The sequence below is a fragment of the Pungitius pungitius genome, chromosome 16 (assembly GCF_949316345.1).
Source record: "Pungitius pungitius chromosome 16, fPunPun2.1, whole genome shotgun sequence".
Lineage (NCBI taxonomy): Eukaryota > Metazoa > Chordata > Actinopteri > Perciformes > Gasterosteidae > Pungitius > Pungitius pungitius.
The window spans coordinates 5075987-5093304 of NC_084915.1; the positions used below are offsets into that span (position 1 = coordinate 5075987).

The 17318-nt window shown below is 44.2% G+C and overlaps 1 protein-coding gene across 2 annotated transcripts in view; it reads right to left on the bottom strand.

Moving 5' to 3' along the window:
- Positions 1-458: 458 nt before the first annotated feature.
- Positions 459-17318, bottom strand: part of spns2 (SPNS lysolipid transporter 2, sphingosine-1-phosphate) — a 52351-nt gene continuing 35491 nt past the window's right edge. The window contains exons 6-13 of one of the 2 annotated variants that reach the window (XM_037467157.2): positions 16208-16347; positions 15564-15716; positions 15106-15295; positions 13147-13212; positions 12793-12891; positions 9842-10005; positions 7218-7254; positions 459-3730 (exon numbers count right to left, since the gene is read on the bottom strand). In XM_037467157.2, coding sequence (XP_037323054.1) covers positions 3716-3730; positions 7218-7254; positions 9842-10005; positions 12793-12891; positions 13147-13212; positions 15106-15295; positions 15564-15716; positions 16208-16347 — 864 coding nt within the window. In that variant the 3' untranslated portion in view covers positions 459-3715. Of the gene's footprint in view, positions 3731-7207; positions 7255-9841; positions 10006-12792; positions 12892-13146; positions 13213-15105; positions 15296-15563; positions 15717-16207; positions 16348-17318 lie in introns of both variants that reach the window. The other variant, XM_037467158.2, reaches the window with a different exon arrangement.

Here is a 17318-nt window from a genome sequence, read left to right on the forward strand (position 1 = left end):
ACTTTAGTTTTTTACAAGGGTCAACTTTATGGTTTTCAGACAAAATGGACAATTAAAATGACTAAATGCCCAAAACTGCTTAAGGCAATGTAGGGGAATGAAATACTATTTATTTACTGATTATACATGCTGAACTGAAAACTACTTGTTCATTTTGTAAAAACTTGTAACTGAAAACAACTAATGTCTCTTTCTTAAGGTAGAAGCAACACTAATTCTACACGATGCGACTTATGGACGTGAGCATTTACACATTCATACACCTGACAATGATGAGGTGGAAATCCAGCTGTGTCTGGTTTGTAGTTCAGGAACTTACATGAAGGCATATCAGAGATGCATGCAGTCCATAATAATAGCATATACCTACATTTAAGGCCTAGTTAGAGTTGTTAGTAGTTCCTAATAAATGTTACGAATGCAGGAGAGAGTGAGAAGAAACAGAGACAACGCGGTGGTATGAAGTGATTAAATAGGTTTATTTGATTTACAGACATGTACATTTTCTATCAATCCCCTAGAAGGAGCGTCACAGTTCAGTTCTAGAACAATATTCCTTTGATTTCTCTACACATTTCTTGTATTGACGCGCTCTAAAAATAAAAAATAACCTCTGTTTTCTGCTCAACATCAGAAATAGGTTTCTTTATACAGGATTCTTGTATAACAAGAAGTAGCACATTTCCCAGCACATCACTTCAGTGATTATCAACGTAGAATTACTCAATACAACGGACTTCTAAATAATTGATGCTAAATCAACTAAATTTGGCAAGTGAAACTCAATTGGTGACCCGGCTGACCAGAGCCAACGTCCCTTTTCATGTCAGGTGACAACATGTCAGCAACTACAGCGCTGTGAGCGTGACGTGACAGACTTCTGAGGCTGTGGTTAAAATCAATCCCTGAACATTTAGGTGTGCAAAATGGTTTGATCGGATGTTCTCAAAATAATAATAATAAAAAAAAATCTTTACAAGAGCTACAAAATGAATGCAAAAAGTATTGCACCCTAAACATTGGAGCAGTAAAATCCATCCACATCGCAGTTCCTTTTGTGTGTGTGTAACGTGTGTGAGATGTCCAGTTCATGATCACAGTAAACGGGATAAATCTCAGTGATGTATGATGCTTATGTGTAGTTTCTTGGGGATACAAAAGAATGAACAAACAATTTCTACACCCAATGATATACAACAATTTGCAGTATACTCAAACCTTATATTTCCCTTTATAGATTATTCTTCATTATGGTAACAAACAAATAAATACATTGCATCCAAGCCATCATTTACAATATGTTAAAGTTGCTGCATGATATAGCTTAATATCTATATATATATATATATAAATCTCTATGGTAGTTATTACATTTTTTAATTCATTTGGTAACATTAAGACAAAGAAAATCAACAAAAGGAGGTAAGCTTAGTCCATTAAGAAGATGTAGGTGTGTAAACGCGTCACATTCAGAGAGCTCCACGCAGTCGGAGAGAAGCTAAAGCTATTGATCTGGCAGCAAAGACGCTGCCCACACAGCAGCCCGCACGCAGCCGGTGAGTCATGCTCGCACATCAATGCTACAAGAACCACCTCAACTTTCCCTTTGGGCCTCCGCTAAGGTCATTCTATCCTCCTCCGGTGTTTTCTCGGAGGTCTGAAAAGTGCCTTTTTCTCCTTTTTATGCGTTTGTTTTCAAACCTTTGACGCCATTAGTGGCTTCAAGGTTGCAGAAAAAAAATGATCCTCCAGGTAATATGCAACAAAAAAGGATCCCTCAGGGTAGCTTCTAATGACGCTTTTACCTAAATCTTTACAAGCAACTAGCTATAGCTTATGTTTTGGTGGGGTTTTGCATTAAAGTTGCATGATTACAAATACCAGTCTAAGCATATGAGGGAAACAAATCGACCCCCCCCTCCCCCTTTTGTGTATTTCTACGTTGTGTGGTTGGGGTATTAAAAGAGACCCCTGCAGAGACATCTCAGGACTTGCTGGTCAGGTTTCAAAGGGGATGGGGGGGGGGGAAGGGGGGATTCCTCTGCGATAAGAGGTCGCCACCAGGATTTCCTGTTCCTGTCTGGAATTTTGATTCCCCTCAGTAATAAAGAGATGACCGCGGCCCCTGCTCTCCTAAAAGGTCCATTCTCTTAATTGTGGAATGGGATATCTACAATTGCGAAGTATAAAGGTATCTTTCCACAATGGCTGCTATTGTAACCAGCATGGGCAGGACGTGGAATCTGTCATTAAAAGCGACTCCGTCCCTGTGTAGGTTTGGTGTCCAGAAATTCAAAACCAACCATCAGAAAGAAAATCCCTCTGAAGAGAAACCTCTCTCCCCCAAAAGGCAGTGTGGATAAGAAAGGTTGGTTCTTTGTATTGCTTCTCGTGTACACAGAAAGACATTAAGCTACTCCTTAAAAGTCAGAAGAGAAGCTTTTCTTTTACTTTTGGGAAAAGCAAGTACATTATAAATTATAAAAACATAAAGTCCAGTGTCTGCTTAAACTGCCCGGATTGCATCACCTTCCTTCTGAAACAATCATAGGCAGTGACCTCCCGTTTCAAATCCAACAACATGCAGGAAAAAAAAAATCACAAGAAAGCTAATGAAAAATAATGTGCAGAATTCTCCCATCGCTGTCATGTTCTCTGGATCTGTCCACGCTTATGTAAGTGCTAGAAGCTCAAAAAAAAAAGAAGAAGGAAACAGCGGTTTGATGGGGAAGCGCCAATTTTTTCAGGGTGCTTTACTGATGATGGAACAGTTTTTTACTTTGAGGGCTATGATTACTAAGCTTTGATCGATGGCGAGGATACTGCATTCATCATGTAAACGTATTGAAGTCCAATGTAAATACTGAGGTTAATATGAGCAATTAAACTCCTGCCGAAAACTTTAACGAGACAAATCTCTCACTCCACAGAACTTGAATTATACAGCTTCTTTCTGTTTAACGGCTCAAAGTGTTTAAGAGCCAAGACAGAATGAATTGTGGGTAATTTGCACTGGAGCAACACAGACCCCAATGGAGCCTAATGATTGCAGGTGACACATGCGGATGTCGAGCCAATACAAACGTAATCAAACTCGCTAATGGCTGAATTCTGGCTGAATTCTGGCACGCATGTAAACATAGTCAGTGATCAGAAGTCAATGAGGGTTGTGGGTCAGTGCAAAGTCAGAAGGAATGTAATGACGCTATGGCACTTGGTGCAGATTGACAGCCAATATGACAGACAGACAAGCAGACAGACAGGCAGGTTCATTGTCAGCATTCAGTAGTATGGTATCAGGAGTCGGGGGGGGGGGGGGGGGGGTCACAGGGGATTGTGGCCCCCTAAAGTCCTCCCTGGAAGGTTCAGTGGATCCTTGGGGACAGAGGGGTGGAGGACACCAGCTGTCGGCTGGTCGGCAATCAGCTCGCGACTGTGCTCCCTCTCACTGACCTGTGATTTAGAGGCGTATCAAGGAGGGGCAAGACGCTCCCTCGTTCTAGTTCTGAGCAGCTTCTGTGAGTCTGCATAGACAAAGAGCAGCAGGAGCCAAGAGGAGGAGGAGGAGGAGGAGGAGGGGTGAAGAGGGGGAGGATCGTGGCAGGGACGGCAATGACGAGAACGTGGACATGACTTCAAACGAGTGGATCGGCTGGCCTTAGTTCTAACTCCCATGTGTCATCTTTAGAGTTTGGCTGCTCCTTCAGGTGGCTCCTCATGTTGTTGTCACCTGCAAGAGCGAGAGATTGAGGGGGAGAGAGAGAAAGAAGGAGGGAGAGAGTGGGAATGAAATATTGCCGTTAGAGTCTCGACTCACCACAGGACACTCTCATGTAATTAATGTGGAGGTCAGAAGCTCTGCAGCCATCTGTTAGGACCTCCCTGACCATGCCTGCACACAAGGACCAGCCTGTGACCTCAATATTTTCCTGCACACAACATACCAACACACAACAGTTTGTTTTAGGCAGACCCCCCCCCCCCCCCCCCCCCCGCCCCCCTACCCGATTATTCATAATTATTGTAAAATGTTTTTAATCCAAATAAATAGTGGCGTAACTCCGGGAGACAAGTGAATGTAGGAGAGTAAACAAAGTATTACTGGAGGATTAGAGGACTGTTGTTCTGGTTCTGTGGATACAGATCCAATCCTCTCAGGGATGAACCTTCCTTATTAGTGTCGGTTGTTGTGGTAAACTGTGAATTGTTCATGAGCCAAACTGGAAATGAGGCTGCTCAAATGCCATCGTGATAATTAAAGCTGCGAATGCTTTAATATGTGTGACATTGGCCCACCTTCTTGAAGATTACTTTGCTGTGTACCGGTCTGGAAAGCGGGGTAAACTTGGCTTTTGGCTTCGAAGTCGCAAGCTGCGTGAGAACTGACTGGCCTCTCACTCGAGGACGGACGGAGAGAGCGGAGAATGGGTTGGTGCGGCCCGACAAAGGATACTTTAATGTAAAGAAAGGAGTTCTCTCTTTTCACGTGTTCATTTTCTTATGAAAGAGGAAGTTGAGGGCCTTTCTGAATGCATTGTAGCCTAAACAGGTCCCATCATGTGTGTGGTTTGTGGTCACTGGCCTGCCCAGCACCATTAACCCATTCTGCTGACTCGCTTTTGTTAAATGATAAGAGTGCAAAGAAGGAAAGTCTGCGCCTGCAGCTGTGCAAACACTTTTAACAGTTAACGTTTGGACAGCGGTGACTAAATCAGAGTTTGGCCTTGAGATGTGAGTTTCCTACCCCAGTAATATGGGATTGTGGTTACTGAATAAATGAGCGCAAAGCTCCGCTGTCAGGTCTCACGCTGGTCTTTTGACTGCCGCCCCCCCCCCCCCCGCCCCATTTCCTCTAGTCATCACGCACCGTGGGGTCAATCTGGTCAGCGGAGGCCGGTTCCTTCTGCAGAGGAAGATAATTGGATCTCAGTCTATCTGATCTGCGTCTGGGAGATTGATATGATCGCGTTGGAAAGCGGCTTAGGCCGTCACTGCTCCTCTCGATCCTCATTCTGTTCAACGGGCGTGTGTCATTTCTCTCCTCCTCTGAATCCCTCTCCTTCACTTCCACTCCTCGTCAGAACCCAGCACCTGGTTCCTGTACTCTGAACACTACTACTGCTTCACATCGCCACCTTCCCACATTTCTGCCTTAATTGGTTCCCAGGGCAGCGTGTTGTACCACTGGGAGCACAATGGTCAGAGCAGGCGGGAACGCTGAACACTTGTCGACGGAGAGCGGATGAACTGTGAACCGTATTGATCGGCAAGTCGGACCCGAGGGAGGAAATAGTGGTCCGACACTGATTGGATTATCCCCCTTAACAGATTTGTTGACAATCAATCACCACAGTGCGCCACGATGCTTGGTTTTAGCTTTATTTAAATTAATCATTTTGTAGGTAAATTTGAATCTGACCTCAAGCCACTATAGTTGCGTTCTGTATAACTAGCCTGTTTAGACACTAGGGAGAAAACGCTTTAGCTGCTGAGTGTGACGGTCGTACCGAACATGAGCGTCCCCTGAAAACCTGATATGTTCAGAAGCCCCCGCGGGAGCCTTTCATGTCACCTATCATTAAGTGTGCATACTAATGCCGCCCTGTCAATGGTAATGACTTTTACTAAAAGGCCATAAGGCTGTAGTTTTGCATATTGCAGCACGCTAACTGCAAACCTTTGTATCCACGATATTTCTTCATTCTTTTTTCCTAAAGTGTCCCACAGATTTTTCTTCTAGATTGATTTACGGCCTTCAAGACAGCCGTTGCCTCCCATTCATCAATGCACAATGCAAATCGTGGAGCTTTCAAAGCTTGCGTTGGGTAATCTATCATACTATTACTATTTCTAAATGCCATGCAGCTGCAAGCACAAACAGCCTCAGCAGCAGTCTCACTGCACAAGGACAGGGTGAATTTGAATTTGATTTTTTTTCCAGATAAGTAACTATCTAAAATAATTACAAGACATTGAATTCAACTCCAATGATCCCTCTTGCAAAAAATCCATGTCTGTATCCTCGGGTTAAAGTCTACCTTTTGAATTATTACCTACAGAATAGTTTAGAATAGAATAGTCAAAATTCATCAAATTCCATGTCCTGATATAATACAGCACTGTACAAGGAGACAATGAAGCCAGAGCTTGAACCTAGAATGTAATGCTTTTCATCAGCTGATGCTCAAATGGCAGCTCCTTTTGATTCGTAAAAGAGAAATCTGGATGTAACTGACTTCCCACTCTGACTTTTCTCCTACTGGCGAGTAGGACAAATATGACACTTACAGATATTGCCATTATACTTTCCCAGGTGATTCTTTACATTTAGACATTTCTATCTGAGATTGTGTGTTTAAATATGCAAATGTAGTGAAAAAATGTATAAAAGGAGGAGACTTGTTTGTCACACATCCATCATTCCTTTTCTGAACCTCTTCATCTCACCCTGGACAAGGAGCAATATTGTAAGGTGGTGATAATAAGCTAAGCCATACACACATTCATGACCTTTTTTTCATTCTTTGCTCTTGGAGTAAACATAGTATGAATGTTTAGAGAAAAAATACACCCAGATAAGGTTACAAAGGAATGATTAGGAGGGGCTAAAACCTTGACCTTTTGGCTAAACATAATACCCTTCACACGTACTGTAAGTCACAACAGATTCCTGGTCCTTCTAATCAGTGATTCAGAGTTCATTGAACTCTTGTTATTCTTCACCAGCAACTACCGTAGCTCCCCATTGTTCCGCAGTGCAGTTAGCTGGTGTGCATTTATTGTGTAACTTATTTGTGTTATTTGTAATAATTAGAGGGTCTTTTGCACCGCGTGTCTGGGTCTGATAAAGAAAGGAAAGACGGAAAGGCGGCTGAGGTCTTGATAAGAGGCCAGATTGTTGGTCAAATAACAAGCACTCCAAGAATGCCAAGACAACCTGAGTACAAGGGGAAATGGATCATCTGTATTATTATCATCTGTCATTAATCTTTGGATAGCATCGGGTCGAAGTGCCTTTTAAGTCCTGAAGACCCTTTTTCTGTTCCTTCTCATGATAGAGTTCTTTACTTGAAGGTTACCAGGTAATGAGAGGAGAACCTTATAAAAGTTGATGTTCTGAGACCGTCTTTTTGTTTGAAGACACTTAAACCACTGAGGTGAAAAGCATTAAAGTCTAAAAGCTTCTTTAGGAGGAAAGGCAATTTACCTGGTCATACCTTGACTGTGGAGGGCGGTCGTGTCATCTGGCTCAACCTGAGGAGAGAGGAACGTCTTTAGGAATCAAAGATGCACAAACACTTTCAGACAAACCTCCTTAAACCACATGCAGCACTTAGTCCTTGCTTACACATTCTTTTAACTCTAACTAGCTCACTTTTACCAGCAATTTCTCCTGGTTTATCTTATCGAATGCAAGCTCTTCCCTGGTCTGTCTGTGTGCAGCCCTTTATCAAGGAGCATGGGCAGAGTCAATCCTGCTTGCTCACATCGCTGAGTGTAAATGTGGACCAGGTGAATGTGTTGAACTGGGGGGACACGCGGAACCAGAGCTATTAATGGAATCCCCGCTGCCCAAAAAAGCAAACTAGGAATAATAAAGCACTCTTTTGGGCTGGAAATAGAAAAGCGCGCTCCAGTGAGTTACTCGTTCGGACGCGCGCCTTTTATAAATAGCGCTGACTATCTGAGGACAGACTCGAAGCAGGGGGGAAAAAAACGCTGCAAAATTCTCTGTACAAATCAGGGGGTTTATAGTTTGAATGGAAGCTATAAATATCACAATCATGAAACAACTCTAGCTGTTCAAAGTTGTGGATGTTGCCATCTTTCTTAGTCCCCGAGGTGTAGTTCGCAGATTGTTACATAAGAGCTGCTGCTTCTTAAGTTTGCCTTCTTTCACCATTGGGAGGCTTTCTACAAATCTGTACTGTGCTGTAGAGGTCTAGCGTGTGGGATATGGGATGGTTATATTTGCTGAATAAATATACATATTTGTACAGCTTGATGTCATCTGACAAGCTTGTTTGTGATTAACCCAGCAATAGGTGAGGCAAGAAAAGCTGGAAGGGAACAAGGACTCCCCTGATAGGTCATATGTTTACCATCTCTAGATACTGTACATGAATGCAGTTCTGCAAAAAGTTTGGGACCACTTTGTATTAAGGGTGATTATTACCATTTATAACCACAACATTTCCTCTTTTTACTGTGTTTCAATGACAGTGCTGCTGGCTTGTTTGCTCATTAGACACACACCTTTATTCATATCGTGATGAGTTACTTCATTAAAGGTGCTCTACATGGAGTTCTACCTCCAGACGGCTCTCTGCAGAGCTGTTGGTTATCTAACGGTGCAAAGAGTACTGCTGCCAAGCTCATGATTTTTACATCGCTAATAGCTGCTATAATAATGTCGTATTTATTACATTTGCACCTTTAAAGACTATAAAAACCAGAGAGATTTTTCATTACCTGGCAACACAAAGGTTTTTCACATTAATGTCTTGTTGCTGATAAGAAAGTTAATTAATTATTTGTGACCTTTGGAGCAGGTGGCTTATCAAATAGGGTTAACAACATTTTATATAAATTGATTTTTAAATGTAGTAAAACTCAAAAGCCAGACTCCACACATGATTACAGGATTCTATTTGTTAAATAGCACATATAGGAACAACCGTCCAATGCCTCCAAGCGTCTCTGTGTTGTACCGGAGAAATATTTACTTCATCTGTTGTCTATTAGCTTTGCCCCACAGTGTGTTGTGTGAAAGTCAAGGGGTTGTGGTCAGATCTAGTTTGAGTGAACAAGTGCCAAGTTGGGAATTATGTGGTGAGATTGCTCAGACCACATACTGGACCACAAACCAATCTCATACAGCAGACGGCAGAAGTGTGACTCTTCTTTCAGTCATTATTTTTGCATTCCTCCCTTTTCTTACACTGGATCAGGCCCAGCAGAAGCCACAACCCACTTTAAAACTATAATGATTACACAAAGGAATTATTAAGGGCAGATGGATGCTTGAACCCGGAATTATTAAATGCAGTCCACTGAAACTTGAAGCTCAGTTTCCACATTTCTTTCCATGTTTACTTGTCCTCTAATTACATGAAATCAAAATTGTTCTTTTTCGGCTTAAGTTGTACAAAAATGTTTTGGGGGCATGGGTAAAACAAGCTACTAATGGTGAAGACAAAGAGGCTGCAGAGGGACGTCAGACAGCAGACTGCCATCCTGTCTAAAAATGTCCCTCATCTCCAACAGGAAGGAAGTCATTTCTGAGAGCGCTGGCACCAGCAGAGTAAGTCAATGTGATAAAAAAAGTAGGAAAAAATAGTCAGAAAGAAACAAGAAGTCATGTCTCACAGCCTGAGGGAGGATGAGTGTGTTTGTTTTTGCCTTTTAGGGGCATGAAGACCTATACAGTGAAACTGTGGGTTTGCGTTTTTTTGGTGTTTGTAATAGAAATATATGAATGCATTAAGAAAAGGGGATGTAGCTATCACTTAAAGAGAACACTTAAAGAAATTGATGGCTCGGACCGCTTGTGTCATCTCTGCAGCACTTATAGCTGATTGGGACTATCTATTGATTCTGGGGCCTTTCTGAGTGTTGCCACCATTGTTGGCATCACTGGGAAGCTTGTCCCTGACCCACGTTGAAACCCGGTCTCATTGCTCCTTCCCCAGCCTTGTGCACTGGGGAGGTGTGCTTGGATTTGTGGAGTTCTTATTCACAAAGTCAACGGAGGACATCAGGAGCACTTCTTAAATATTTAAAGAATGAATAACAAATGAAACGACGACGAGTTACGCAAACAAAGGTCTGAATCACTTACTGTTTCTCAGCCTTCTCCCTGTCATCCAGGAAAAACAGCGCCGTGGCCAAGAAAAACATGCCCCCCAGGACGATGATGAAGGGACAGAGCATGAGGGCATAGCCCAAACTGAGGAACCGCCACAGTGCTGACGTCGTGTAGCTCTGCTGAAGGGCGTCGGAGATCTGCACGATGAATACATACACAAAGAGAGAGAGAGAGAGAGAGGAGACATTTTAAACAAACTAATCATCCACCAAAAGTTAAAATATCCTGTCAGCATCTGACACACATCACGTTGTGCTGTCTGACTTAACATGCAGAGCGAGATCTGCACGTTTCATCATAGCAACAGACCAAAGTGACATGATGTATGACGCCTTGGTTTGTTTGAAGCAAAGCGGGATTTCACAGTGAATAGCTCACATTGCTGCAGAAAGCTTGTAGAAAACAACAGCTGGAGGAAGGTGGGTGTGAAGGGACTGTTTCTGCCTCCCAGCGTCATTCACGTGGCAGCTCTCAGAGACGTCGCAGCGCGTCGTGACGGAGGGGAGGCCCGACGACGGTAGCTTTTAGCGGATTACTCGTATGTATGCACGTCAAGAACAAGAGCCTCTAGTCTGTGAGTGAGCGAGTAAGAGTCTGAGCGGCCATAGGTCACCACGGCCGAAGCCCATTGACTAAATGTTATCGTCAGCAGAATGAGATGCTCTACGTAGGGAGCAGGAGAAGTGCTGACGGGAGGATGCCAGAGGGAGGGGCCGGGGTTCATTCCGCATATGCATGTGCATGCACGCACTACGAGGAGTGGTTGGAGAAAAGAGGTACGTGTGTGGCCAGTTGCATTGCCTGCAACTTGCTAAACACACATAGTGAGCCACTGCACATGTAATTATTGAGCGAGAAGGCCTCCCTTGGGAGATGCCAAGAGATTGTTCCTGGCGTCTCCCCCGCCACCCGCGCGGCCTGCGGCCATGGCGTGCTCGTGCAGTATAGGAGGAGTTTATTATGTGTTTCTCGGGGGACTCTAATGTGACAACTGCTTTGTTCTACGTGCTGACGGAGGGGAATTATGGCTACAGCAGTTCTTTTGCGATTGTTGGAGAAGTTATACTTTTGGCATTTGGACAAATCTGCATGGGAAACACAACGTTGTTTTTTCTCAAGTTGAGCGCCTTATCTGCCGGGCTGTTAGGAGCACATCTGAAAACCCAACAGTGAACCAAAAGGACTCACTCACACCCTCACTTTCTCCTGCGGTTGCCTAGCAATAACCACAGGTCAGTTTTTCCCGAGATTCTCCACTTATTTACAGAATTGGTGCCCGTCTGCAGGGGTGACTGCATATCTGGCTGCGCTGAGCGTGCGTCACGATGAGTCCATCGCACTTGCGTGCTAAACCTCAGATCGGGGACCGGAGGCGGGAGAGGTGATGTGCCTGGCACTTGTGGAGGGGGGGTTTGAGGAGGAGTGAGAAACCCCCGGACATTCAGTCTGTCACTCAGAGGAGAGCCGTGACCCCGCAGACTGGATTGAGAACTGTGGGGCCACGTCAGGAGGATTGTGGCTGGCAGTGTGTGTGTGTGTGTGTGTGTGTGTGTGTTGTCTGCATTATTCTGAATGTTGCAACTTGCAGGAATGTTAGCAGAAGAATTCCATTGTGAAGCTTCCTTTCTTCATATGACTTTTTAAGGTTCAAGGTGCATTTGAATAGAATTTTTATTTTAACTTTTATTAAGTCCATAAAATATCAGAAAATAGATGAAAACTCAAAGTAATATCTCTGCGCTGCTTTATCCAATTATTAATAACGTAAATGAAACGTTAATGTTCGGCCCTGCCTTGAGCTTACTTTTTTATTGTTTTTCATTTTGACATCCTAACTTCTCCTTCATTTTCTGCCCTCATCTGCCATCAATGACTCAACTGCCCCTGATGTTGCCGTCAGTCAACAAGTTCTTTGCCTTGTTCCCTTGTTTTGAATGTGCTTGCTCTATTTGGACTGACCCTACAAGCATGGCTTTCCAGTAAAGCATAGCCCTTTTATTGACCCTGAATCACATTAAATAGCTCTAAGAAACATCAAATTTGAAATGCATGTTTTTTTTTGTTTAACTACTGAAATGCTCAGATGACACTGAGTTTATCTATGGGCCGCCGATTTCTGCTTCCCAGAATGTGGATCTTTTTATTTCTTTTGTCTTTAGAAAGAGTACTAAGAGATGAATTAATGAACCCTTTTATCTGGCTTCGACAATAGTAGCACAGTAACATTTCCATCTAAGGAGGAAAAGACCTTTCAATGCAGCTCGTCAGACAGAGGAACTCAGGCATCAGTTTGATTCACTAATCAAGGACTTCCCCTTTGCTTTTGTAAACATGACCTGGGCTGTCAGCCAGAGACACAACAATAAAACACAATGTAAACCCATTGTGTCATTTCTCTCCCAGCGATTCATTGGCAATAATGTGCATTGTGAATACTGATTAAAAAAGCTAATCATTGGGAAATGGTGCCGTGATTTTCCTGTAGCACGTCTTTGTGTGTTGCTTTGTTTCTGCTTTCTTCCCTGCAAGAATGCTGCTCGACTGTCTCAGGTGGACCCTGTTTTACGCTCCATCGGATAGCCAGCCGCTCTTGTATTCTGGCTGTATGCATGTAGTTTCGATGGGTGGGGGGGAGGGGGGGGGCTGTTGGAGGTTGAGTGACTCTGACCTTGAAAGGCCTACCAGTAAGAGCTGGTCTTTCACTTCCCGACCAATCTGATGCAGTAACACAGGTTTACTGGAATATGCCCACTGACAGCCCGAGAAATCGCAACCTTGTTACGGGATCTCCTGAGACGTGTGCGAAAGCTCCTCTTGTACCCCACTTTGCACTGGCCCACTTAAAATCAAGAGCTGAGCCTGTATCCGACGCGTATAGTTTGAGTGGAGATGCGCCCTGAATGTTTGTCTGGAGGGGTTCTTACCAGGCCTATCAGGTACGGACTTCCTGCGTCACCCAGCAGGTGAGAGGTGAAGCTCTGAAAAGCCACTGCCGTTGCTCTTCTTGTGGGGATAACGACAAACTGCGCACACAGGGGGAAAAATACACAGCATCGTGTGAAATGATGAAGACACACATGCAGGCAAGTTTGTACACTGACTCTGCTTCGCACACCCACTTTGCTGACAGTCTAATGTTTTCACTTTTTCAATAATTAGCCCCACCCAAACTGTATTCCCCTCACACATTTCACAAAACCGTATCTAATTGGACAACCAACATTTTTTGCAGGATTTTCCAGGGACCCAGTGGATAAATATAGGTCCTCCGTACTTACCATTAATATGTCTGCTGTTATGGCCCAATTCAGGAAAAGCAGTGTTTCTCCAATAAAGATGCAAACCTAAATAGATAAAGCAGAAAGAGAATTGTCCATTTAGTCGGGATCATCAGGATCAGCCAATTTCCTGTGCACAAGACTGGTAACCAGACAGGAAGCCAAAAGAGGAGGCGGCAAACGTTGCTACCTTGAATGGGAATCCCCTGCTGAACATAATAGCTTTGGTTGCTGTGGCTTAAAAATATTTTACACCCAATTATACATGAGGTGAAGCTTTGTGGTCTCACTGAGCTGGGTATTTTGCCTTGGAGCTGTAAAAACAGCACACAATGATAGGGCTAGTTTCTTCTTTCAAAGCTTTTATATTCAACGTGTTAACGGTTGAACACCTAAGTTTAGCTCCGGCTGCACAATTTTAATTAATGTCCTGATTGGGTGGAACAGAGAAACTACACATTAAATAACACAACTTGGCATGCGTTGCACTATATGCATGTTGCAGGCTACTGTATGTGCCAACTGGGGTTGCTTCTCGGCCACTTTCTTTAAGACGGACCCAGAGGGATTTGGTTGCAGTGGAATCTCGGGTGGCGGTATTGGCTCTCCTCGTCTGGTACGGTTTGACACAGCCGGTCGTTGTGCGTTTCCTGGCGGGGAATAACCCTTCCGCCTGCGTGCCAGACGTACAGTACAGCACAGAGCGCTATAGAGGGAGTCTGACAGAGGAGATGTCTGTTCGGAGAGCCGCGAACCAGACACCGTGACCGAAATGTTAGCTGTTAGAAAAAGAGAAGCCCAGTGTTTCCTCAGATGTGTTGACGAGACAACAGCTGCGAGCGGGTCAACAGTCGTGGCCACGTCACGCCTTATAACGCGACACATCTGTCAGGGCTTTGGCATGAAACTTGAGCTGATCACTTACAACTGCCGCACTGCCCGATGATTTAATACTATACAGTAGAGCGGGCGCATGTAAAAAGTCGTGGCCTGTTAGGGTTAAGCTGCTAGCGTGCTGTTTACATGAAACAAAGAGAGAAGTAACTTTGGAAAGCATCGGCTGACCACAGCTTTACCCTTTCACACCAATCCGAAGATAGAAATCTGGTGTTCTTCTTCCAGCTGCTCCCACACCCTCAATTAATAAGGCTTGTCATTTAACAATGCAATTGTCTTTTGATTGGGTTCTAATTGCCGTTTCATAAAAGGAGTCATTGTCCAATCGTGGGAATACAAACCAGATTACTCAACACTTAACCACATCTCAGCCCAAAAAGAATTCTGAGATAAAACACGCCACGGTCAAACACATGTTCCTGTTATGTTCCATTGCATGCAGGGGGAAATATTTCTTCTTTGTATTTTCCAGTGTTTTCTCCACCCAAGGTGCTAAGAGTCAGTTCCTCTTCCTGTGTCTCTGATTAGACTCAGAAATATGCGCTTATTGAATCCAAAAGCCCAGAGTGCATTGTTTCAAGGCATTGATTGTGAAGTTGCACCCATTTCCTGCTTCACAGTCAATTAGACACAAGCTCTCTAAGCATTAGCCTGATACTCAGGCCAGACGAGGAGGGAGCCTCAGCTACCTGCAGCAGCCCCTGGGGCCATCTCAATCTGACATTATGAGAATCAGCCCCACTCACTGCCTCTGGGCCTGAAAGGACTGGCATCAGGCAGGTGTCCTTTTACAGCTTCATTCCTGATTCAAACATAGACCCCACTCGATGAGCCTCTACGAAGCCCGCTCTTTTCAAGTGGGATAAAGCACACTTTCACTTGTATTTCTTTGCCCCTGAGGGTTGCTAATTGCTCTTTGTGTGAGGAACACCTCTCAATGCCGACCTTTCGATTCTTAAGAAATAAGAAAGCAAAAAGTGACCTAATGTCAACTCCTTCCACGGTTCGAGGAAACGTCCCTGCTGGAGACACAACAAACGTGCAACAGAAAGTGACCCTTACGTAGGCTCCGACAATGCTCTTCTTTGCCACCACGAAGATGAGGCAGATGAAGATGGCTGATCCCAGCATGCTGACCGCGCACACCAGCGGGTCGGCTCGCTCTGTCTTCTGGCGGCATAGGCGCGTGGTGGCCGCCCCGATCACCACGCCCAACAGGCCCGTCACACAGGTGATCGCCCCGAAGATCAGGCTGGACAGGAGAGCACAGACAAGACCGTTATTTCAAATATCCTGCAGGTTTTGAGTTCATACAACACAAGTTCAGTTCCAGTAAAGAAGACGCATGAGTTATTAGGAAAGAATGAATGAAAACCTCCCATTATGAATAGATGAACTGGACTGAACTACAGTAGTATAGTGGTTTGAATGCAACGTGTGCTTCTATCCCTCTCGCTTACATGCTTTGGATTACACTAGTGAGTTATCAGCCTGCATCACTTTAGTCATTGACCTCTCACCTGTCTTTGCTACTGCAGATCTCTTTGGTGCAGTCCTCTGCTGTCTTCTGCACCACCTGGGCTCGGGCCAGGTACAAAGGGATCCACATCCCGAACGCCCCAGTGGCAAAAGACACTGCCGAGGATGCCAGGGAGGAGAACACATAGCTCCGACTAAGTCAGGAAGAAACACATGAAAATATTAGGTGATTACAGGTGATTATCGTGACTTACCAAAAGCTTACAGAAACAAGGTAGTGTTTACTGGATTTCTCTCCTTTAAACAACACATAAACAACTGCAATCACACAATAGAATGTATAGGGTTAAATGGTAAGTCAACTGAAATGATGTGCAGTTAAGGTCGATAGTTTTATGTGCAAGTCTGGAGTAACACTATGAAGACCTTCCATTGGTTGTGAATGCTGTGTACAGCTAAAGGTCCCACTGTGAGGGGGCTGAATACGTGGCTGCAGGACTGAAATAGATCCAATGAACCTGCATGGCTGCATCGGAGTAGCTTTATAGAGCTCATAACATTTCTTAAAGCCCACAAGTCATATACTGAAAAGGAGCCTAGAGCGTCATAAATGCAGACACCCTTCACAGTTTAACAGCATTGCAGACAGGGAATGATGTTCTCTGTAAGCTGTAGGTGGCCTTACTTCTTGGCGAGCGCCTTCATGTCACACAGCCAGGAGGTGCGGATCCTGATGCGTCCCAAGTGGTCAGCGACGCCTCTCTTTGGCTCAGGCACGAAGATCAGGATCAGGGTTCCCGCGGTAATCCCTAATACTGGGGAGACCTAGTAGGGGAAAGAGAGAACTGTAAAGCCTTGGATCGTGCCAACACATAATTTCCGTGACCTGATAATTGCACTGCCCGTGTTGTTGTTGGGGCAATGTGATGCAGATGCAGGGAAAAGGACAATGTGATCATGTAAACCTGTATAATCAAACAGTTATAATTCAAAATGGACCCTTTTGCCTGAGGAGCAATTAGGGGTTGGGTGCCTTGCTCAGGGACACTTTGACATGGCACATGGAGCAGCCGGGTTTTGAACCACTAACCTTGCGGCTCCCAGGGCATCACACTACTCCACGTGCCACCATCACACTTAACTGGATCTTAACTGATTTCTTGTGTTTCCGCGTTCACGCTTAATGCACCGAGAATGTAGCTCCTTCCGAACCTAAAGCGGGTTGCCCTTACCTTGTAGTGGGTTACTTTTTTAATCCAATAGTGATACATACTTTTTAGATACCATATCTTGTTGTGTGTTGTGTGTGAGTTTGTGTTTATTTGAAGAAAAAAAAAATACAAGACTCTGAAAGAGCTTTGAGAGCTGCTTTGTGAGCCCTGCACCAAGGTGATGAGCTCACACTTTCCCATCTGCTATTATGTTCACTATCATCTTTTATTGGTTATGAGGTAGCATGTTTGTGTGTGTGTGTGTGTGTGTGTGTGTGTGGCGGGTAGGGGGACAGAGATAAAAGGCAGGATGGGATGTGTGGGAGAGGAAGTGTTTGAGTAATACATTCTGCTCACAAAAGCAAAACCAATTTCATCTGTCAGGTGAAATTCATCTTATTATACTTTGCAGCTTATAAAAGCCATTTATGTGCTGTGAAATGTGCACATATTTATATGTGTGTGTGGTGAGGGACTAATTTTATTGATTATTTCTTTATCTTTCCCTTTCTGCTTGTGTGGAGCGTCTTAATCGGATCGACATCTACATCAGAATGTTATAAATGAGATTTTCAGCGTTAGGGC